Source organism: Chrysochloris asiatica, unplaced genomic scaffold (assembly GCF_000296735.1).
Source record: "Chrysochloris asiatica unplaced genomic scaffold, ChrAsi1.0 scaffold00023, whole genome shotgun sequence".
Lineage (NCBI taxonomy): Eukaryota > Metazoa > Chordata > Mammalia > Afrosoricida > Chrysochloridae > Chrysochloris > Chrysochloris asiatica.
Genome location: NW_006408541.1, coordinates 14426209 through 14451300, shown reverse-complemented (window position 1 = coordinate 14451300; position 25092 = coordinate 14426209). Strand labels below are relative to the sequence as shown.

The following is a 25092-nucleotide window of genomic DNA, read 5'->3' as shown; positions in this document are numbered from 1 at the left end:
TAACCCCAGTCCTGCTCAGTTCCACACCCTGGCCCGTAACCCCAGTCCTGCTCAGTTCCAGGGGTCACGAACTCCCTAACCAAACCAAGGGCCAAGTTCAGAGTGCATGTGGCATTTTAATAAATCTTGAGGCAACATTTAAAATAAGAAAAAGAGCTACCTTGACATCCAGATGTCTAGCTTTGCTGGTGGGGGCGGGCGGGGTGGGGGGGATGACAAAAAGAGAGAAATCAGTGGATCTAGCCACACTGGGTCTGAATTCCTGAGAGGTGATGGGAAGGAACATGAACCCGGTCAAATGCAGAAGTAAAAGGCCTTGCTGATCTATTAAATGTAGGGCATGGGGCAGACGAGGAAGATGCGCAGAGTTTGTGTCTAATCTCCTGGTAAATGGGGACTATCTGCTGAGTTAGGGAAGTCGAGGGGCAGACCAGGTATGGGACATAAAATATCAGGGAAACAAAGTTGCATTTCAGGGAAACAAAGTTGCATTTCAGACAAGTCTGAGGTGTTCTAACACACCCAAGTGATTTCAAGCAGGCAGCTGGATATGGAGGAAACTGGGCCTCAGTTTCCTCTTCTGTAAAATGGGAGGTGAGGAGGGCTCTGAGGGTCATGGGTCAAATTTCCAAGCTGGGTTAACCCTAACACTTCAGTGTAGCAGCAAAAACACCATCAATCATAAGACGTCCACCATACACCCCCATAGATTAAAAAAAAAAAAAAAAAAAAGGCTTAGGAACCAAAGTAACTCTCCCCCAAACACACCAAGGCCTCCCTTTTCCAGCCTGGTGGTCTTTGCACAATAAATGCCTCTGCGTCCAGCCCCAGTCCCACACGTCCTTACAGGAGCTGCCCAGTGCCCATGCCTGGAGGGATTTCCAGACCAAAGCTGTTGGCAGCACCAAATGAGTCCACTCCCAGACTCCAACTTGGTGTTCTCAAAGAAAGAAATCCCCAGATAAAGGAGGGACCGCCCCAAGGGGTAGTTGGGACAGCGACTTAGATTGTAACTTTCAAGAGTGAAGGGTACACCAAGAAACCCCAAACAATCAACCCCATCACCAGGTCCTTGGATGAGTCCCTTCCCTCAGGGCCTCAGTTTTGCCATCTGTTCAATGGGCTGGAGCAGATGACCTTGGGTGACCTTTGAAGTACCACGTAGTTAGAAAACAGTCCAAGAGTTCCCTCTTCTAAGACCGCTGAGCTTTCTGGAAAGGACCATGAGCCTCTCCCCTCGGCACAGCCTCTTTCTGCGGAAGCAACCAGCCCAGGGAAACCATACAAACTCCAGGGATCCTGGGAAGCCCCGGGTGTGCCGGGAGGGTCAGGCCACTCACTCTCGCGCTGCTCCCGCTCACGGATGATGGCATCTAGCCACTTCTGCTTCTCCTCCGCCGTCTTGGCCATGCAGACAAACCACTTGTTCTTGGCTGTGTTGTGGATCTTCCAGCCATTGGTGACAGTATAGCCATTGCTGTGGTAATCCGCTGGAGGGGACAGGAGGCAAAGGCAGATGAGCAGGAACTCAACCCCACAGCTCTCAACATGCCACACTACCCACTTACAGCTGAGGGTCATGGACTAGCTCTTCCCGCACCAGAACAGTAGGGCAGGGGCATCAACAGGGACGGGGATCCGGGGTACTGCCAACCCTCCAGCGTTTACTCCTTCCCTGCCTAGCCTCTGTGGGGAAAAGAGGGGGACACTTTCCCAGCCCTCAGTTACAGGGGCTTCAACGGACTCAACTGCAACCCAAAGGTATCTCAGAAGAAAGGCCTGGTAATCGATGTCTTAAAAACCAGCCATTGGATACCAGGTGGAGCACAGTTCTCTAGCACACATGAAGTCATCGTGAGTCAGAGCTGACTGGATAACGACTGATTGTTTTACCAAGACCTCACAACCCAGTCACAAGTGCAGAAGTGGCTCACGGCAGACCCCTGCACAGAGCTCAGCAAGGCTTCCCACGCTCCTCAACTGTCTCGCTTGAGCACTTAGGTTACTTTGAACCTTAGTGCATCCCCAACTATGCCTACACACTGTTGGTTTGGATGCTACACAGCAAACCTCTTCACAAGCAAGCTGGTATTAGCTAAAGTAGTTGAAGATGGACAGCCTGAATCTGAGGAGGTCTGCAGGTTTCATGAGACTGCCAAAGGGCTCGGTGGCTCAAGAACCCAGGCCTAGACAAACTCAGAGACATGCACACCAAGAGCTGCCTGCAAGACAGCTCAGAATCACGGTGCATGATAGTGAACAGTAGAAACCACCTGCGATTTCATCACAAAAAGAATGATTACATGGTAGGCTGTCCCCACAATGGAATTCTACACAGCAGACCTCGGAGATACGGCTGGGTCCACTGCAGGCCACCACAATGAAGCACTAGTGCAATATATAAAAGTTACAGTAAAAATATAGTGTAATCTATTACAAGTCCCGATGTGGGGCTGTAGGATAAGCACTGGACCATAAGGCTGGTTTGAACTGCAAGGTCAGCAGTTCAAACTCACCAGCCGCTCCTCAGAAACCCTATACAGGGCTGCTGTGGTTTGGAATCATCTTGACTGCACTTAACAACAATAACATTAGGTGCCCTGGTGGTAGAGTGGGCTAAGCGTTGGGCTGCTAACTGCAAGTTCAGTGGTTCAAACCCACTAGATTAGCTGTTTCACAGGGAAAAGATGAGGCACTCTGCTTCCATAAAGATTTACTGTCTAGGAAACCCTACGGAGCAGTACTACAGAATGGTCTTGACAGCAGTGGGTGGGTGGGTGACCTATTAGGTGTCCTGGATGAAACAGAGTCCTGGTGTGGCACTGTGGGTTAATGCGCTGGACTGCAAGGTCGGTTTAAACTGCAAGGTCAGCCATTCAAGCTCACTAGCCGCTCCTTGGAAACCCTGTACACGATCGCTATGGGCCGGAACTGACTCAGTCTGAAATACTGTGGAAATGACTGAAGTGCAACAGAGACACGAAGTGAGCACATGATGTTGGAAAAACAGTAAGGACAGACTTGCTCCACGCAGGGCTGTTACAAACCTTCCATTTAAAAAAATTCCATATCTGTGAGACACAATCAAGGGAAACACAATAAAACGAGGTACGCCAGTAGAGATCAGTGGGGATGACCCAAGAGTCCATCACCAAAAATATGGGTATGTGGTGGACTGTCCCCCAACGGAATACCATGCAGCAATGGAGAGCAACGCATGCTCAACTGCCACACACAGAAACAGGAACCTCACCCACATGACGCTGAGTGGACAAACCAAAACCCCAAAGAATGGGTGCATAGTTTATACACGGTTCAAAGAGGGAACATATACATGTCCAGTAATGCAGACTTACAAGGTAAAAATACTTGTAAAAAGCAAAGAAGCGATTCTCACAAAACTTGGACAGTTCCTTCTGCTGCTTGGAAGGGGCTGTAGCTGCGAAGGAGCAGGTACAGGGTTTCTGGGGTGCGGGCAGTGGTTCATTTCTTAACCTGGGTGCTACAGATTGAATTGTGTCCCATCCCCCACCCCCAGACAATATGGTGGAGTCCTGACCCCTAGATGCTGTTTGTGGTTATGATCTTTGGGAAGAGGGTTTTCTTTGTTATGTTCACGAGGCAACAGCGGCGCAGTTAAAACAAACTCCAATGCCCATGAGTCAATCCCATTTCATAGCAACCCTCTGTTGGGTTTCCGAGGCTGTGAGTTTTTATGGGCGTATACATCCTCAATCTTACTCCTGTGGAGCAGCTGGTGGGTTTGAATTGCAGGCTTGCAGCTTAATGCACAGCACCACCTTATGTTACTATAAGGTTGGTTGGTTGGTTATGTACTGTGGAGACGGTTTCAACTCATAGCAACCCTGTACAGGGTTTCCAAGGTTGTAAATCTTTACAAGAGCAGAAAGCCTCACCTTTCTCCCACGGAACAGGTGGTAGTTTCAAACTGCTGACCTTGCGGTTCGCAGCCCAATTCGTAACCACTCGGCTATTAGAGTGTGATCTAAAAAGCAGCCGAGACCCAGAGGCGAGCAAGCTTGTAAGTGGGGTTAGGGACCAGCTAAAGATGGACAAGGAACTGAGGAAGGCCTGAAGCTGAGACGGGATCTGCCTGCAGAGCCAACAGAGAACCTTCCCTAGGGTCGGAGTCAAGAGTGTGGACTTCTAGTCTCTGAAACGGGCCTGTCTGTACTTTAAAACCATCCACATGGGATATTCGTGTTACAGCAGAGCTAGAGAACTAGAAACCAGGGGTTACCTAGGTGTTCACTTGGTGAATATATATTTTAGGCATGTGTGACATCGCTAGGTGACATTTCACAATAAAGCCCAAATATCTGGACCCACTGTCTCAATGAGTTCTGACTCACAGCAACCTGTAGAATAGAGCAGAACTGCCCACGGGGTTTCCAAGATTCCACTCCTTGTGGAAACAGCCTGCCACGTCTTTCCACTTGGAGCCACAGACCTTTCAGGTAGCAGCCACTGCGCCGTTACATTTCACAATAAAGGGGGGAATGATATTTTAAAGAAATAGAGAGTGAGCCAAGGAGCAGAAGGGGTCGGGTTCAGGCAAGCACTGGGGGAGGTGTCACCTGTCCCGTCTTCCACATTCTCCACCTCCATGACTTCCGTGTTGATTCGCCCCCTGAAGATATAGAGGGAGCCATTGATGGATTTGGTCCTCTTGGTTGATTTCTTGCCCCCGGTGACCCTGAAAGACACGGGAAGTCATTGGCCCCTGTAATGTCACTAAAACACAACTGTCTTCAACAGAGCACAAGGGACAGCAGAAACACCAAGGGATGCCCAGAGACAGGGTGCTAGACCAGCCTCAGGAGTGAGAGGGTCTACGGCTGATGGCTGAGTGGCTTAAGCAAATCATGTCTCCTCTCCTGGCCACAGTTTCCTCATCTGTAAAATGGGATCATAGCCTTGCTGAACTCCCAGAGCTACCTTCCCATTAAAAGGAAACATCTGATGAAAAACTAACAAGAAGCAAGAAAAATTCATTCTTCTTCAATAGAAAAGTAGGAAAAGGCCCACTGAGTTTCTGATCAACAGTTTCTTCCTGAAACAAGACCAGAGTGGAAAGAGAGCTTGCAGAAGGCAGTGCACCCAGCCCTCACCCACCCCTTGACCCCTCACCATTCATTCATTCCCTTGGGTACTCATTCTACCACTGGCCCACATTCAGTCTTTCAACAAACATCTGAGCAATGCCTCCTTTGGGCAGACACCAAGTTAGCGGCCATGGGAGGGATCCATCCAGGCATTCAACAAGCATTTACTGAGCACCTATTGCATGCCAGGTTCTATTCTATGTGCTGGGGCGTGGTGGTTACACACCAAATTCCCTGAGGTCATTTTCTAACACCAGACTACAGGAAGCATGAAGACAGAGCAGATAGTGACTTTATCAGTAAAACACAGGTTGGGTCAGAAATGCACAATGCTTCAGTGGACAACAGCTGGAAGAGGAGGACGTGATGGTTTTAATGAAGGTGGGGAGGGGCTGGTCAGGGGACACGCCTCCCTGAAGAGGCAGCATTTGAGCTAAGATTTAAAGAAGGCAAAGGAGGAACTGTGAGGACATGTTCCGGCACAGGAAAAACCAGCTAGCCATGTTCTAAGGAGGCCAAGGGGGGCAGGGAGAAGGAGCCAGAGCAACCGCAAGGGTCAGCTCCCACAGGGTCTGCGGGCCAGGCACAGTGAATACAACGTTTTCATTCTGTGTGTCAGGTGGAAGCCATGAAGGGTTTGAACTGTGGCGTGGCATGGTCTCACTTAGGTTCGAGAAGGCTCTCTCTGGCTGTCTATAGAGAATAGACCATGGGGGGCAGTGGTGGGGGTGGGGAGGCCAAGAGATCAGAGAAGACACCCCAGTACTAGAGGGGAGAGTGGAGGATGGCTTGTGTGTGTGTCTAACCACATACAAACACTGAGCATTTGCTGTTGTTGTTGTTAAGTGTCGTTGAGTTGGTTCCAACCCATAGCAACACTATAGCATTTTGAGGAGTGGCTGGTGGGTTTGAACCGCCAACCTTGCAGTTCAAACTGACTTTGCAATCCAGTGCATTATCCTGAAGCGCCACACTGTGTACAGATACCGATATATGCACATACATGCATCTTTTTGCAAACTTTTTACTAAACTAGAAAATCCATACAGAAAAAAAAAAATCCCAAAGATGTATACGGCACAGCTCAACCTCACAAAGAGAACACACCTGTATGAGCATTTCTAGCTCTCCCCCTTCCCACCGGGGAAGCCACTACCCTGTGACTAACCCCATAGATTCTCTTTGCCTGTTTTTGCACTTCGCATAAATGGAATCACACAGTCTGGCTGTATCATGACTGTGAGATTCATCCAGGTTGTTGGGGTAGCGAGAGCAATAGACATTTGGGTTGTTTCCAGTGCGTTGCTCTTGTGGGGGGGATGCTCTGGTATGTCTTATGAAAAACATATGTGCACACTTCTTTGGGCTACATATCTAAGAGTGGAACTGCTAAGTTATTAAGAATGTGCATGACCCGCTTTACTCAATACTGCCAACTAGTTTTCCAAAACTGTTGGACCAACTGACCCAGCAGCGTAGGCGTGCATTCCAGTTGCTCCGCATTCTCCACAGTTGGCATTTTCTCATTTTGACCCTGCAGGTGGGCATAGGAGTAACTCACCAAATGTTTTTGTGTATTTCCCTGGTGAGTAAGTAAGCACCTTTTCATACTTATCGGCCATCTGGTCTCTTCTTTTGGAAAATGACTGTCTTGTGTCCATTTTTCTGTTGGGTGATCTATGTTTCTCTGGATGATTTATAACGGGGGTTGGCAAATCTTTTCTGAAAAGGATCAGCGAGTGAACGTTTTCAGCTTTGCGGAACATATGCTTTCTGTCATGACTACTCAACTCTAGCCTGGTGCCGAGAAAGCTGCCCTGGTAAATGTTGTTGTTAGTTGGTAGTTTGTCAATTATGACTCATGCCGACCCCGTGTGTCAGAGGAGAACGACTCCATGGGGCTTTCAAGGCTGCAACCTTTTAGAAGCAGATTGCCAGGGCTGTCTTCTGAGGTGCCTCTGGGTAGATTTGAACTCTTCAGCTATTAGCTGAGTGCTTAATTGTCTGCACCACCCCGAGACATCCGAATCCACTGCCAGAGTTGGTTCTGACTCACAGCAACCCTACACGGGATTTCAGAAACTATACATCTTTACTGGAGAGGAGAGCCTCATCTTTCTCCCAAGGAGCAGCTGGTGTTTTGAACCACGGACCTTGCAATTAGCAGCTGCAACTGTAGTACATTATGTAATGTCTCTTGTGGTTATAGTCTTTGTAAACTCCCACCAAATGAGTGTTTCTGGATGGGTCTGGGTAAGAGAAGGTGGAGGGAGATGTTGAAGGATTCTATGATTCAGTTGTGATTGATCCTGAATGGTCAGTTTTGACATCTTGCTGGGTATGAAATGAGGCATTCAGAAGCAGAGGGAGCACACCCCCCGCCCCCAATCTCACTGCAATCAAATAAGAGTCAGAAGTGGAGCTTGTCCTTTGGACCCAGAGGTCCCTGCACACTGAATCTCTTCAACCCAGGCACCAGACCCAGTCCATGGGGCAAGTACAGCTGAGTGACTCTGGGCAGAAGGTCTAATTGTGGAGTAGTGTGCTTCCAGGCACTTAATGGGGGGGCGGGGCACGAGAGGTAAGAGCCTTTGGATTACCTTTATAGAGGAGTAAAATACCCTTTGGCGTTTACGAGTCGGGCTGCGAACCTTAAGGTCAGTGGTTCGAAACTACCAGCCGCTCCACGGGAGAAAGATGAGGCTTTCTACTCCCGTAAGGATTTATACCCTCGGAAACCCTGTACAGGGTTGCTATGGGTCGGAACCGACGGAACCGACTCGAAGGCACTTAACAACAATGTAAAGGAGTCCTGGTGTGGCGCTGTGAGCTAATGTCAGACTGCAAAGTCATTTGAACTGCAAGTTTGGTGGTTCAAGCTCACCAGCTGCTCCTTGGAAACTTTATACAGTGTTGCTATGGATCGGAATCAACTTGACGACGGCGCTTCACAACATAACAACGTGTAAAGCAAGAGGCCAAGTCAAAGGAGGAGGGTCAGAGAGAGGCTTGCCTGGCTAAAAAAACCTGTCCTGACCAAAGTACTGTGTTCTGAGCATTTCTGATCCTTCAATGTAACCTGTAACTGCCCTAACAAACTCCCTATCTGTAAGTATGGTTTCTGAGTTCTGTGGGGCCACTGTAATGAATTATTGAACCCAGATGAGAAGTAGAATGCTGTGGGAAAGGCAGTAGGTGTCACTTTTTTGCATTAGCCCACCAGGGACAGAGACAATACCAAAAGGAATGGATATGGCTGTATTTCAATAGAATTTTATATACAAAAACAGGCAGAGGACCAAATTGGTTTTTAGGACTTATCTATTCCGGATGAACCTGTTGCCGGCTATATGGATTGCAAAGATCTCCCAATCTGCGGCTCGCTGTTTTACTCTGTTAGTCCTATCTTCTGATGATCTTAAGCTGCTCTACAAGAGGAAAGTGTGCTTTCTGCTCCCACAAAGATTTACAGCCTCAGAAACCCTACATAGGGTCACTATGGGTCAGTCTCAACTTGACAGCACTTAACTAAAACAACAATTTAAATTTCCTTTAATTATATCTTTATCCTATTTAAGAACTCTTTGCTGACTCCCAAGAATGCAAGGTCGGTGGTTCAAGCTCACCAGCTGCTCCTTGGAAACCCTATACAGGGTCGCTATGGGTCTCAATCGACTCGACAGCACTTCACAACAACAACAAAGAATGCAAAGCAATTTCTCCTCTATTTAATGCTAGAAGTTTTGTTTCATCTTTTACATTTAAACCCTAAGTAAGGTCCATCTGAAGTCCTGGTGAGGCGCTGTGGGTTCATGCACTGAATTGCAAGGTCGGCAAGTTCAAGTTCACCAGCCATTCCTTGGAAACCCTATACAAGGTCTCTATAAGTTGTAGATGACTCAACAGCACTTAACAACAACAACAAAAGGTCCATCTAAGGCTGATTTTTATATATGGTGGAAAAATGTTAAGGTTCATTTTTTCCTGTTAGATGTTGAACTGAGCAAACACTGTATCTTGACTGCACTGCACCTTCGCTGGGATTCAAATGACTGTTTATACGTGGGTCTAGCTCTGGTAGCATAATGGTTACGAATCGGGCAAGGTCAGCAGTTCAAAACTACCAGCTGCTCCGCGGGAGAAAGATGAGGCTTTCTGCTCCCGTAAAGATTTACAGCTTCAGAAACCCTGTGCAGGGTCGCTATGGGTTGGAACCGACTCCACGGCACAAAACAACAACAAGAACCCCTATTCTATGCCCTAAATCAATTTGTTTCTTTTTACACTAATATCACACAGTCTTATTGTCCCTACAGAGTAAGCCTTAAAACCCAGTCATAAAAATCCTTTGTGCTTCTTCACAACTGTTCTAGCTATTCTTATCTGTTCGCATCTCCATATAAAATTTAGTCAGTTCATCTCAAACACACACACACTTTTGTTGTTATTATAAAATGCCAATGAGTCGGTTCCAACTCACAGTGACTCTGTGTAGCGTTTCCGAGGCTGTATATCTCTTCTGAGAAAGCATCTTTCTCCCATGGAGTGTCTGGTGGGTTTGAACCTCCAACCTTGTGGTTCACAGTCCACTGTGTATCGTACAGATCCACCGCGCTCCCTCATACACACACACACATAATCCCTCCTGGACACTCTGTAGGAACTGCATTAAGGTTCTGACAAGAGAATGGAAAGGGTTTGCTGATGAAGTGACTATGCGGGTGAGGAGAAGGCTAAGCTCCTGGCTAAACTGAGCTGGCCATTTACTGAGAATGAGGAAGAGCAGAGGAGAAAAAAGTTTGGGGCAGGAGTTGAGGTGAAAATGAAGAGCCCTGTTTCAGATCCCACTTGAGCATGGCTGTATATAAGACACCCAAGTGTAAATACCTAGTTGTGATTTTTCTACTTCAGACACCACATCCTGGGGCTTACCTAAGTGCTTTACATGTATGGTCTTACAGAGTCTATACAAATACTCCCAAGAGATGGTACACCTTTATCCCCATTTCACAGATGAGCAAACAGAGATGCAAAGAGATCAAGGTCACACAGGTAAGTAAGCCTCTAAAACAGTAAGAAGGCATTTGATATATACAAGATTTAACTTCTCTGGGCCTCAGTTTGCCCTTCTGTAGAATGGGGGGAGGGACCTTCTCAACCCTTCCTCTCTACTTCTGACATTTTGAATTAGACCAGAAACACTCTGCGTCAGAGACCTCCTCTGACCTACATCCCGGACGGACGGTGCCCTTCATAAAGGGCAGAAACAAAAATACAGTCGGAAGATACCTAGCAGCTTCAGGCGTTTCCTGTGACCACATCAGAGTCCATCCATCACTGCCCAGTCCCTGGACCTTTCGGAGCCCAGCCGTCTGGCTCCCTCTCCAGAGGCAGGAATACTCGTGGCCTGCCAGATTCTCTCTGGAGACAGATGTGCCCTTCCCCTCCAGCCAGGCTGGCTCATTCCAGGCCAGAGGCAGGGAATGACCCTAAAGAAGGTGTGGCCATCACAGGGGGCTCAGGAGTGGGCCCTAAAAGGCCCACCTGGAATTCAGCACAACTGGAATCAGCTGCTGAACCACAGTAGATAGACCCACCCCATGGGTATATGCGTTTACACTGGAGCTGCCAGGGGCAAAGCAAACTCCACCAAAACTTGGGAGCAGTCAGAGGTCTGAAGGGACATTCTGTTTTCTAAACCCAGAGTTCTGGGAAAAGTGCCTGCTTCAGACAGCCCAGGGTGGGGCAGCGGGGAAGGGTCGGGGGTGGACGCTGGCAGCAGACTTGGAACTGCCAAATGGCAGAACTCTCAGGATGGCCCCAGAAAGGATGAAGAGGAGACGCAGAGGAAGTATTCATGGAGGTGGGATGGGGGATAGGAGGGCACGAGGCCTACACAGGCATGTCTAAAGGAGTAGGTAGGGATAAAGCATCACATGAGGAAGAAAGCAGTTGAACCAGATGCAAGATGTTGAAAGGGAGACCAAGGCCCTTAACAGAAAGGACCAAGTCCCATAACAGGAAGAAAAGGGGAAAGGGCCTGTGGTTAAAGCACCTACTATGTGCCAGGTGTATTCATGTTGCACTATAGGATCAGCACTGGGTTGCTAACCACAAGGTCGGTGGTTCAAACCCACCAGTCACTCCTTGGAAACCCTATACAGGGTCACTAGGAGTCAAAAGGCACTTGATGGCACTTAACAACAACAACATGTGCCAGGCACCGTACCCATTTGCACTGCACTGAGTCAGGCTCTGATAGGTGGAGTAAGCCAACAAGAGCAGTAACCACAGCTAACCTTGACTTAGTTAACTGTGTGCCATATCTAATTTTCACAGTAAGCCTGAGGTAAGCATAATTTGTCCTATTTTAGAGATGTGGCACTGTAGGATAAGCACTGAACCACAGGTCGGTTTGAACTGCAAGGTCAGCGGTTCAAACTTAGAACCTCTGACAAAGGGTCACTATAAGTCAGAACTGATTCGACGGCACTTAATAACAACATTTCATAGATAAGGACACTGAGGCACAGAGGCAAAGTCATAAATAGAAGTGGATGAACAGGGATTCAATTGAAACACTACTCTAGAAAGGGGTTTATTAACCCCATGCTACAGATAAGAAAATGAGGTTCAGAGGGACCCAGTGAAGGAGGAAAACAAAGAGAATCCCACACATGGGTGGGGAGTGCCTGTCATTCATCCTGCATCTTCCCCACGATAACCTTAGAAAGCCAGAAGAAACTGCTGAAGAACATGAGGCTGGGAGAGCTGAGCAGGCCAAAAGCAAGTGGGAGGCAATACTGGAAGCAGGGTTTGGACCTCCGTTTTTGCTAGATAAAAGAATACAGAAGCCACTGGGGTGTCACCATGTTACCCCTATGACAAAGTAACAGAAGGGGAATTCAACAAGAGCCATTTTGGTCAGTTAAGACCAACCTGCTGAATAAGAAAACTGAAAGGTAGGAATCTTTCAGTCACTCACCTCCCAGCCATCTAACCACTGATTAATGTCCTCCAAACCTTCAATCCTCTCTCCACCCCTCTGCTTTCTAACTCTCCGTCTCTCCAACCATTCATCCACCCATCCACTCATCCACCCAATGAGCCAAACTTCCACACCTAAGTCTAACCAACTCAAGACTACCAACCAACCATCTACCCATCTAGCAAACACACCCACTCAATTGACCATCTATCAACCAATTCCCAAACTTTTATGAGGGGGCTTCAAAATGTTCATGGAAGAATTCCATTATCTTTTCATTTCATTTTTCCACAAACTTTTCAAAGCCCCTTCATATCACCCACCTAAGCTCCCAATTATATGACCATGCAAGCAACCGTCCACCAACCCCTTCGTTCAACAAACCATACAGTACAGCCTCTAATCCACCATTCATGTAAGCATGCCTCTGCCAATTCCCTCTGGCTTCATATTCATTTCTCCAACTATCCAAACATCAATACATTCCACCAACTTTCCCTCAATCTCTCCATCTGGCCTTCTCCTAAATTTCCAACCATTCAACTACTCACTCATTCATCCATCCATTTTTTTTTCCCTCCTGCCTTCATTCAACATTTACCCATCCCTCCTCCCCTCTGCCTACCCATTCAGACTTCAATCATACGCACATCTGCCTCATGTGTACCAACCCATCCATTACCAAGTGTATAGTTCTCACACTCTACTAAATGCAAGACGGTGCAGCACAGGACAAAATGAAGACGAGAACTCACGACTCTCACTCAAAAAGTTTAATGGGTAGAAGAGCCCCCTGCCCTCAAGTTTAGTCTTCTAACTCCCGGATCCTGGAATCACAGGATGCTCATGTCACTAAGAACCTCCAGATTTCCATGAGCACCCAGACACTGTCTAACACCAGTACTCACAGGCCACATGCATACACTGAGCACCTGAAATGTGGCTTGTTCAAACTGAGACATCCTGCAAGTATAAAATACACATCGAATTTTAAAGACTTAGTACAAAAAATAGAATGTAAAACATCTCATCAATATTTTAAAATTAATTCCATGTTGCAATGGAGATACGTTGAAATTACTGGGTTACCTGAGATATATTTTATTTCACATAGAAATGTAAGATGTGCCTGTGCCCTGTGCTATAGTTCCAGTGAGCAGCACTGATTTAGAACAAACCCCTCAACTTACAGATGAGAAGAGAGAGGCCCAGAGAGAGAAGTGACAAGCCCATGATGTCAATACAAAAAAGAGGTGAGGCCAGACCCCATGCCAGGCTTTTGGCCCATCTGGGTAGCCCCGCCTCCAAGCTCCCAGAAACTCACCTCGATTTCCGCTTACAGTAGACAAGGAGGTTGTCGAAGAGGAAGAAGGCTCTCTCTTGGATGTTGCCTGCGGAGATTTTTAACAAAGTCCCTTGCAGGAGGAGCTGGGTACAGATGTCCGTGAGGTTGGAGCCCTGGAAGGGTATGGAGGGGACAGTGAATGAGCAGGCAAACCCATTAGAGTAAATCAGGAATACTCCTTCCTTCCCCAGAAGTAGACCATATCACCCTGCCCCCATCTCCACACCCCCAAATTGCAAATGCACCTCTGTGAGCCAATCTATCAGCAGACAGAAAATCAATACAATTTAATCAATGGCTTCCCACCTGTTGAATGTGCCAGAACACTCCTAGGAAGGTGACAATTTTATAGCTGAGGGACATGGGGTCTCAGGGGTGAAGTGACTTGTCCAACTCTCATAGCTAACCGCAGGCCCTAGTGGGTGTCGGGTTTGGGTTTTGCCTATCCCTTACATCTTACTTACTTATATTGTGGTATGTCATTATATCACCTGAGCAAGAATGTCACTTCCCTAGGGACTGAGCCTTTATCGACCACTTGCCATTAGATTCCCAGCACCTGCAGCACTCGCTGGCATACAGTAGGTGCTCAATAAAAGGTTGTTGCGTGCATGACTGACGTGATGGGAGCACCTACTGGGAAAAGATTCGGAAAGCATGAAGTCTAGCTGAGAATGAGAGTGTACGTGGAATAGTTCCCTGACTTCACCTGGCCACTGAAGCTAAGTGATGTTTCATGAAGCTCTGGGTGGTGTGATCAGAGAATGCATCAGCGAGGGTGGGGTGGGCCTTGAAAGAAGGTCAAGATCAAGAGACTAAAAGATCCACACAGAGAAATAAGTCCTAATGCGTGTCAGGACATGGATGAACCTGGAAAACATGCTGAGTAAAGTCCGTCACAAAAGGACAAACACTGTATGATCCACTTATAGGAGACTTCTAAAACAGACCATATACTTTGGTTTCTATGCATATGTATATAAACTTAAAGACACCAAAGTATATTTGTGGTTCCCAGGGGCAGGAAGAAGGGGAAAGGAGGAATCATCGTGTAGAAAGCAGTGAGTATCTGTTAATGACGATGGAAAATTTGGTAACGAATATGGGTGATGGTCACACCTCATAAGTGATGTGATCAATGCCCATTTTTATTTAAATTAAAAATAAATAAATAAGCTGAAGATTGGGATCAGGGAAGGTCTGAGCTGGAAGGGACCTTCAGGAGCTAAGGACCATAGAGATCTGGCTAGGGCTCCAGGAGGGCCCAGATCTGTAAGGTCCTGTGAGAAAGAAGAAGTTGGACAGAGACCTTGGAAAACATGAAAATGCCACCCAGGGTAGCCTACCAGCTAGTCCTTGACTACACAACCAGACTACACTTCCCAGCCTCCTTTGTACCAGGTAAAGTCATGTGACTAAACCATCACCAAGATGCCCCACTTCCACATCACTTCCTGGAAAGCAAATTGCTTCCCCTTGTCTTCTTTCCACGGGCTGGAAGACAATCACAATGGTGGCAGGGTATATACCCCAGCAGATGGTGAAGAAGGTGGGGAAGTAGAGACCTGGTGGAGAAAGCCTCCATTTCCACCCCTAGCCAGCATCATCCACCTCTGCCCCGCCATTGAGAAATAAACTCTCGCCTCATACTACCAGCTGCCATAGAGCTGGCTTCAACTTATGATGACCCCACGTGTATCAGAGTAGAACTGTGTGCCACAGGGATTTCAATGGCTGGTTTTTAAGAAATAGATTGTGAGGTCTTCCTTCCAAGGTGCCTCTGGGTTGGCCTGAACCTCCAGCCTTTGCATTAGCAGCAGAATTCATTTCTAAGTGGGGCAACACTTACGTAACTTCACACCCCCAAGTCAATCTACCCTCAAACACTGCCTTTTCCTTTATTTTTTTTTTGGAACAGAAAATTTTATGTTTGCACCACCAGGGGCTCCTTGCCTCATTTAGGGCCTCTTTCTTGTCACAGTCAAACATGCACTTTAACACATCAAGATAAACATGAAGGCTATCAATAGTGGCATTAACATATAGGTTCAAAAAATATGCAAAAGCAGTGTTTGCGGGGAGATTGACTTAGGGGTCTGAAGATTACATAGTGTTGTCCCACTTAGAAATGAACTCCGGAAAGAAAGAGTGAGAATTCTTTACAAGACTCTTCTTCCCCGAACACTCAACACCCAGAAGCAACCAGAAGTTTAGACTCCACGCAGAAGGACATTCAGCACAGCACTGGTCCTAACAGAAACCAAAATCAGTCTCAGTGACTCTCAATAGTAGTTGGTTTAATAACAAATGGTACAACCATTAAACACGATGACGTGACTCTGTATTTATGAACATGAAGACTACACCCCATATGTGGTTCACTGGAAAACAAATAAGACAAGCTGGGAAACTGTGGGTACAGATGCTCCCACGTTCTCAAACATTATTAAAAATGGATACTTAAGACATACACATACAGAAAGCCATCAAGGGTGGAAAAATACACCAGTCATTAGGATTATTGGTGAATTACCAATATTTTTTTTTTTTTAAATAAGGAATCTGTTTTCATTTGGGGGAAAACAAAAGTTCAGACTCTGGTGAAGTTTGCTGACTGCATTTACTGAGACCCAAATAGAGGAAGTGATGAAGAAACTAGACTGCCTGCTTATGGCCTTTCTCTCTGCCACTGGAACCTAGTTGGGCACAGCACACCATTCATCCTAACAAGCCCCCCAGGCTCCACTCGGGGTCCTGAGAAACCAGCCTCCTGTGGTCAACAGCTGTGCGACCCAGGGCTGATGCAGTGAATAGCAGTCTCATCGGCCAACCTGGCCAGGGGCCCGTGTGGACAGCTGCACATCACATCACAGCAAAGCAGCCTAGCAGCTTGGAGGCCATGTGTTGTCCACGGTACAACAGGACAGATAAAAGATCTGGCTAACGCAGCCCCCGGCCTGCTGTACCTTTGGGGCTCAGGCTTCCGTTATGACAAGCCTCTTGAATCCCCAGTGTCCTGGCAAACAGGACAACTGTGACTTGAGCTATGTGGTTCAGAGCACACAGTGGTTCAAAATGAACCCTCTGTCCTCCCCTCACTTTATTCCAAAGGATATTGAGTTACTCCTCTTCTATGAATCTCCACCACCCATTCTGTCAGTTTGTCATACTGTGGTGGCTTGCATGCTGCCACATGTATGCCGCATATTTCAAATACCAGCAGGGTCACCCCCCGGTAGGTAGATTTCAGAGCTTCCAGATTAAGGAAGACCAGGAAGAAAGGCCTGGTGATCTAATTCCAAAAATTAACCAGTGAACATTCTGTGGGTGATAACAGAATACTGCCCGATACAATGGTAGAAGATAAGCCACATAGGTTAGAAGACACTCAGAATACACAGTGGCCTCAACAATGGACTCAAGCATGACAGCTGTTAAGAGGATGGTGTGGGACCAGGCAGTCTTTTCTTCTGTTGTACGTGGCGTCACCGGGAGTCAGAGGCAACTCGATGCACCTAACAACAAAATATGTCTGAATCTGGTGCCTGGCCCAAATGCAGTTCCGAGGGGACTGTGGAGCACAGGGGACACAAACTCAGCCAAGGACGCTGTCTGAAACTCCATTCACCCCACCCCTCAGATTCCCTGGAGTCTTCAATCATGGGTCAACAATGATTCTAAGGATCAGATACACAGGGAAGAAGCTGTGTGCCAAGATGTCTGACATGACCCCATTCTAGATAACCTGGGCTCTCTGAATCGGAAGAAGTAGCACTTAGAGAAGATGACAAAAGCTCCATGTACAGGGCTGAACAGGTGCAGGGTCCTCATCTATGTATCTTGTACAAACGCCATTAGTCCTTAAAATCCTCATTTCATGGAGGAGCAAACTGGGGCCAAGAGCCTTGTTCAAAGTCGCATAGTAACCAGTCTCCTGCAACCCACTAACCTCTGCCCTAGCCTGCCTCTTAGGAGACAGCCTGAAGAGTGTTCTAGACAATGGTCAGTCTAAAGCCCGCCCAGGCTGTAGAGTCAATACCAACTCACAGCTCTTCTGTGTAAGGACAGGGTAGACCTGTTTCAAAGGGTTTCCAAGGCTGTAAGTCTTTATGGGAGCAGATTGCCTCCTTTGTCTCCCTTGGAGTGGATGGCAGGCTCAAATCACCAACCTTGACGGTAGCAGTCCAACCAGGGCTTATGGCCTAAAGCAGGGGTCGTCCAGGGAGCACAAAGCAATCCCAGGGAGTGTGAGAGGACTTTTCTTGAGAGTCTTTGAGGATGATTTGTGAGGTTTCCTCTCGGGCTTCTTTTCCTTCACCGCGTGGGTGAGTGAGGAATTGAGTTGTTTGTCTCTTGAACCAGGACTCTGAGAGCCAGAGTGAGGAGTATGCCTTTCCTACTCAGATCACACCTTTCCTTCCCATGACTGTGAGCTTCCCATGGAAGCCCATGGGGTTTGAATCTAGGATGTCCCTCCCATGGGCACACCAGCCCTATTCCGAGTGCTTCCTGTGTAGCCACAGAGCCCTGTATCAACCATGTAGGTACAGCCATGACTAAAGATTGTTCCAGTGGGTAAACTGAGGTCAGGGCATCGCTGCCAGGGGATGGGGATGACAATCCCAGGGAATTGCTCCCTTCCAAGGTACTGTGATAGACTGCAATTTCCTGCACTCACCCACCCCGCTACCAGTGAGTCGGTTCTGACTCATGTTGTTGTTAAATGTCGTCAAGTCAGTTCTGACTCAGCCACTTGTATAGGGTTTCCGAGGAATGACTGGTGGATTTGAACCACCGACCTTTCAGGAAGCCGTCCAGTGCTTATCCTACAGCTCCACACCATGACTCTATTCTGACTCATTGTTGTTAAATGCTGTTTAGTCACTTCTGACTCACACAGACCCTGTATAGGATTTCCAGGGAGTAGCTAATGGGTTTGAACTGCTGACCTTGTGGTTTGCAGTCCAATGCTGATTCTATAGCACCACACACAGAAGTCCCCATTCTGACTCATTTGTTATCGTTGTTAAGTGCCATCAAGTCGGCTCCAACTTATAGTGACCTTGTATAGGGTTTCCAAGGAGCAGCTGGTGAGTTTGAACTATCGACCTGTGGCTTGCAGTCCAGCGACCACAAAAGAGAGTTTCCAAGACAGTCTCATCTTTCTCCCTCAGAGCGGCTAGTGGGTTCCAATGACCAAACTCTCAGTTGGCTTCACCCACTGTGCCACCAGAGCGCCTCCCTTAGTGACAAGGATTTGCAGATAAATTTAACTAAACCTATCCTCACATCAAAAAAAAGGGCAAGTGGCTTACAAAGGACCTTACAAAGAAACTGCGGATCAGAGATCAAACTAATGATGCAGCCCAGCAAAGAGTGAGCACGTGGCCAAGAAAAGATCCTCCCTTCCTGGGAACAAGTCAATTGTCAGCCACATTCCAAGACAGAGAAGACAACCAGCCAATCAGAGGGGCAAAAATAAGGAAGCCTGAGGAACAATCGATGCCTTTGAGTTACGGTGTTAGAGAAGAATACTGAAAGTACCATGGACAGCCAGAAGAACAAACATGTGTTCTGGAAGAAGTACAGCCAGAATGGCCCTTAGAAACCAGGATGGGGAGACTTTGTCTCATGTAGCATGGACATGTTTTCAGGAGGCACCAGTCTCTGAAGAAGGACCTCGCGCTTGGTAATGTGGAGGGACAGTGAAAAAGAGGAAGACCCCTCTAATGAGACGGACTGACACAATGGCTCCAACCACGTGTTCAGCAAAATAACAACTGAGGATGGTGCAGGACAGGGAAAGGTTTTGTTCTGTTGTATACAGGGGGTACGACGAAGTCAGAAGGGACTCTTCGAGAGCACCTCAAAAAACTCCAATAACATGTAAGAGGCACTCGATAATTGCAGCTATTCTTATTCCAGATGATTTTATTTCCCGCTCCAGTCAGAAGCAGTGATCAAAATAATGGTCATGGGATCCACAAACAAGGCATTTTCAGAGTCAGAAAGCGCCCTGAATGAAGACCCTTAGATGGTTTTCTTTGGCCCTTAGCAGGAATCATCTAGAACTGGTCAAAGAGCTTGCTCAATATCCTCCTCTCCACAGAGGCTCACATGAGGTATGTCTTTTCCAGCTGAGTGTCAGGAAATGCTCTGTCTGCCAGAAGAACTGCTCGGCTGCTTCCTTTTTTGACAATGGATGTTAGGTAACTTACACATACTACTGCTCTTTTCAGCCTGACTGCCAGGAAGCTCAGAGCCCAGACAGATGTTTATATGAGTCAATTCTATTTCCTCTCAAGCTTAGCCTGTTTGTTGAAAGTGACCCAACTCTGGCTAATGAAATGAAAAGGGAAGTCTCACCAGGGGCTTCTGGGAACAGTTTTCCTCCACACGTGAGGAGAGCATCCTCTCACTGCCTTGGCCACGTCTGTCTCCTGCTTTTGAACATGTAATGCCTAGAGGAGCTGTCATCTTGAAATTATGAGGGGAAGGTCAAAACTATCGCACAAGGAGCCTCAGGAGGCTAGAATGAGAGTCCTCGGAGAACACTGTCAGGGCACAGCTGAGCGCCCGGCAGCTTTCAGTTGCAGAAAACAGAAGCTCAGCTATATACATCCAGCAAAAAGGCATGAGAAGCCTACTGAATCGCTGAAGGAGCTAATGGAGCCAGGACTCCAGGCTGGGGCTCCCAGAAAACAGATTCACTGCAGAGCTGGCCCACCAGGGCGGTGCTGCCCCTGCTACGGCTGAGAAAGGGGAAGAGTGGATTGCCACCCATCTGTACTGCTACTTCCAAAGAGCAGCTCCCAGGCTGCGAGGCCAGTCTATGCCTACTGGATGCCAAATCAAGCAAACAAAAACCAGATACCCCACACCCTGGCTCTGGACCCCCAGGACTGGAACTGCGGATCACCAATAATGAATACTACCACCAAGTGCACACATTTGTGCTTTGCTTTGGAAACAACAGTAAGGTGACCTTTAGCCTATTCCTGCCTTACAGGTTTCAAGCCACTGAACTGAATTTGGTCAAATCCCAAATTGCATCCCAAACCTGGGCTGCAAAGGATGTCTGGGAAATGCAGCTCTTCACTCTCCCCTCCCCTCAGCTGGGCAAGAAGGCCAAGTGTACGAAAGATAGTACACATCTGCCTCCTCCCTGAACAAAGACCCTTCTCTCTGGAGCTAACCATCCACCTAGCTAGGACACCGAGTCCAGACTAGACTTCCCCAGGGCAAAGGGCAAAAGTGGAAATCCTGAACACAGCAAGTGTCTCAAAGGCTCAAAAACCCCAAAGGGTCTGAAGCAGATGGCTCAGAGTATAACCTTGATCCCATGGTCTTTGCTCTTTGCTCTTCATTTCCCCTTCCAGCTGCACTTACTCACACAGTTAATTTTTACTGATTCCTATGGTTCCCATTTCATTCTACAGATGTGCAGGAAATCTTTAATAATCTGAGGAAGTGGTGGTAGTCCAAACAGATGAATTATATCTACAGGAGACAGAGATCGCAAGACCTCCACCCCCTGGCAATGATGATGTTAATAATATGAGGAGGCTCCTGAAAGTTAGTGGGAAATGGAATGAAAAGATAAAGGAATTTGTGAACTTTCAACTTCATGTGAACACCTACTGTTCATTTACTGAGTACTTACCGTACATGAGACATAGATAAGGGAAATGGAGTTCAGAGAAATTAAGACTTTTACCCAGTTGCCCCACAAGGGAGTGGTTAAGCCAGAATTCAACTCCTTGAATGGACACTTAACCACCAGCTTTGACAAAAGCTCAAAGGACTATGGGTATCAAGCAGGTAAGGCAATGTGTGAAGAAGCCTGAATGGAGAGTAACAGGGAATAATGGAGACCCACTGTTACCCATTTTTTCAAGAAAAGCTCTAAATCTGGACTTTTCTACGGACTTGATTAGGACATGACTTAACAATATTTTTTTACACATATACTGTGTAGGTCAAACACTACACCCAGCTGCAGCAGGCTGGTTCTGGCACCCAACCTGTTAGCCGTGTACCTCCCGGGGCCCCTCCATTCCCACAGCGCGTCCTGCCTCCTTCTCACCTCCCAGCCTTCGATGTGGGACTGCAGCTGCTCCAAGGCCTCCAGTTTCTCCATCTGCCGTTTGGTCTCATTGATGTTGGAGCAGACCGTCTTCATGGCCTGCAGGGCACTCTGAACTGCAGGGTGGTCTGGGTGCTTGCCGGGGGTCCTCTTGGCCAGCTCCTGGTGCAGGGACAGGAAAGAGAAGTGAACCCAGATGGAAACAAGCATGGTCACCAGGTCACCCAGCCTGGAGTCAACACCCAGCTTTGCCACACACATGTTGTGTATCAGGATGCTGGTGAGCATTGCCCATTCATTCATTCATTCATTCAATAAATGTCGACTGAACACCTCTTCCACGCAGGCACTGTTCTTGGCTCTGTGGATACAGCTGTGAACAACACAGACAGCTCCTCACTCCATGGATGTTACAATCACTGAAGATCAAAAACAAAGTCACGGCCACCAAGTCAATTCTAACACTCATAGGACAATGTGACTCCATAGGACAGAGTAGAGCTTCTCCCTCGGGCTTCTGAGGCTATAATCTTTACAAGTGGCTGGTGGTGTTGTTTAGTGCCGTCGAGTCAGTTCCAACTCATAACAACTCTGGATGGGGCTTCCAAGGAGTGACTGGTGGGTTTGAACCACTGACCTTGCGGTCCAAACCAGTCCTGAAGTCAAGTGCTTATCCTATGGCACCACACCAGAACTTCTTGCCAGTGGCTGATGGGCTTGAACCACTGACCTTGCAGTCAGCAGACCAACACTTAACCCACTGCACCACCAGGGCGTCTTATTCAGTGAAGAGGACGGGACAAAATAAAGAAGAATCAAGTATGCAAGTATAGCACCAGGTCAAACTAAAAACCAAACCACACCCACTGCCAAGGAGCCAATTCCAACTCAAAGTGACCATCCAGGGTCCTATAGGAGTAGAACCCCAACCTGGTTTACAGGAGCAGAGGGCCACTTCTTTCTCCAGAGCCCTTTGGTCTAACCCACTCAGTGGTTCAAACCCCCAACCTCTGGGCTAGCCAGCTGAGCACTTAACCACCACACCACAAGTGCTCCTGAAACCCCAGGTCAGACGCTGACATATGCTCTGAAGACATATGAATCCAAATGACCAGGTAGAAAGTTTTGGAAGGGAGGTTATTTCAAATACAGAGGTCAGGGAAAGCCTCCCTGAGGAGGTGGTGTTTGAGCAAAATCTACCCCACCTGGGGAGGGAACAGCAAGTGCAAAGGGTGTGAGGTACAGCAGGGAAGTGATGTGTAGCAGGAGGCCAGGGTGCTGGAATGGAGTAATGGAGAGAAAGGCAGCCAGTCAGAGAAGCAGCCACAGAGCTTCCTGACCCCAGCCTCAGTTTTCTCATCTGTCAAATGGGCATAAAAATATCTCCATTTCAGGGACATATGGCGCTCTGGTAGTGTAGTGGTTACAAGTCGGGCTTGCTCACCCCAAGGTCGGCAGTTCAAAATTACCAGCGATTCCACGGGAGAAAGATGAGGCTTTCTGCTACCATAAAGATCTCCAGCCTCAGAAATCCTATACAGGGTTACTATAAATCAGAACGGACTCCACAGCAGATAACCACGACCACCACCACCACCACTTCACAGGGACATGGGATGGGCCAGGTAAAGTGACCAGAAGGGGTAGACTCTTAGCACTCCATTTCTAAGTACAGCTCAACCCTTACCTCAGAGACAATTCAGAACATTCTAAAGGCCAAGCCAGTCTTAATCAAAGACCGAGCGAGTGTGCAGAGCGGAGCTGTGGAGGAAGGGGTGAGGCCCAGCCTCGAGAGATCCAGGAAGATTTCCAGACCAAGCACCCAATCGACAGCCTGCCAGTCTTGTCCAGGCTGTGCCCACAGAGATAACTGTCCCTATCATCTGACCCAGGCCTACAACTAACGGCCCCAGTCCCTCCTCAAAGCCCTCATCTCTCACAGATAAGGCCTCTGCAGAACCACACACTCCGGCAAGGTGGTTATGAGCACAGATCAGCGTGGCTTTGAGGGCTGGCTCTGCCCCTCACTAGCTGGGTAATCTTGGAACAATGACCACTCCAATCCTGAATCTCCGTTTCATCATCTGAAAACCAGTGATGATGATGAGGAGGAGGATGGTGGCAGCTTCAAATGTCTAGTGAACCTTTGCTCTGTGCCTATAGTGTTGTTGGTGGTGGTGTTAAGTGCTGTCACGTCGATTCCGACCCATAGCGACCCTGTATAGGGTTTCCAAGGAGCAGCTGGTGAGCTTGAACCACTGACTTTGCAGTTCAAACGACATTGCAGTCTGATGCATTAGCCCACAGCACCACACCAGGACTCTGTGCCTATAAGGTAGGTGCTACTATTATCCCATTTAACAGGTGAGGAGACTGAGTCACAACACCACCACCCAAGATCTCAGAGAAGTGAAAGGAAGAACTGGGATTTGAACCCAGGCCTCGTGATTCTGCTCCTGGTGTGGTGAGGAGTTAATACTCAGTGTATGCTAACCATCATGGTCTTACACAGAACTGCACATGTGAGCGGTGATTGTGAGCAGCAATCTGACATATAAGGGTTTCTTCTGAGCACTCCCGGCAGGAAAGCTAAAGAGCCACTGTGCCAACCACGACTTTCTAGAACAGAGAAATCTTCCAAGACTGATCTTTACGGAAGCCAACTGCCACATCTTTCTCCCCTGGGGCAGCTACTAGTTCACACCAACCTTTCCATTGGTAGTCAAGTGCTTCACCACTGCACCACCAGGTCCCTTCCCTAAACCTGCACTGTCTATTCATGTCAATCCTGCTTCCTGCACGAGCCACCTCTGGGTGGAAGAGCTGGTCCCAACGATCCCCAGGCCCAGGTCCTTTACAGCATCAGGACCCTGGAGTTGACTGAGCTCCTCCCATGTGCCCAAGAACGTGCCAAAGAGGAAGCAGGGGTGGGAGAGAGTAGGGGAGGGAGGAGCAGACAAAAGTCCTATGTGGTGAAAATGCGCTGAAAAATCAGAGAAGGGGAAGGAAGGGCAGTGTGCCCCAGAACTAGCTGGAAGGGCTCCAAGGAGGAAGTGAGGAGGTGACAGGACGCTGCGGGCTGAGCTCTCACAGGAGGAAGGCTTCCCGCACAGTCTTCACTCAGGGAACAGTGAGTGAGCAGCTGGTCTGTGGGCTGAGCACAGGAGAGTGGGAGAGGACAAGAGAGGCAGCCCCTCAGGGAGGACCATCCAGAGTTAACTGCTGTTGTTGTTAGGTGACACTGAGTCCATTCCAACTCAGAGCAGTCCCTATGCACAACAGAACAAAAGCCTGCCCGGTCCTGGGCCATCCTCACAATTGTCCTTATGCTGCAGGCACTGGGCCGTCCTCACAATTGTCCTTATGCTGCAGGCACTGGGCCGTCCTCACAATTGTCCTTATGCTGCAGGCACTGTGTCGGTCCACCTCGCTATTACTACTACTAGTCGTAACAAGAACTACTATTTAGTGAGCTCATTTCATCTTCACACCAAGAACTACTATTTAGTGAGCTCATTTCATCTTCACACCAAGAACTACTATTTAG

At 47.9% G+C, this 25092-nt stretch overlaps 1 protein-coding gene across 1 annotated transcript in view; it reads right to left on the bottom strand.

The window, feature by feature from the left end:
* PREX1 (phosphatidylinositol-3,4,5-trisphosphate-dependent Rac exchange factor 1) overlaps positions 1-25092 on the bottom strand; it is a 353334-nt gene that overhangs the window by 69790 nt on the left and 258452 nt on the right. Inside the window, exons 9-12 of the mRNA XM_006839328.1 lie at positions 21546-21707; positions 13439-13572; positions 4599-4717; positions 1341-1490 (exon numbers count right to left, since the gene is read on the bottom strand). Of these exons, the coding sequence (XP_006839391.1) occupies positions 1341-1490; positions 4599-4717; positions 13439-13572; positions 21546-21707 (565 nt within the window). The remainder of the gene's footprint in view (positions 1-1340; positions 1491-4598; positions 4718-13438; positions 13573-21545; positions 21708-25092) is intronic.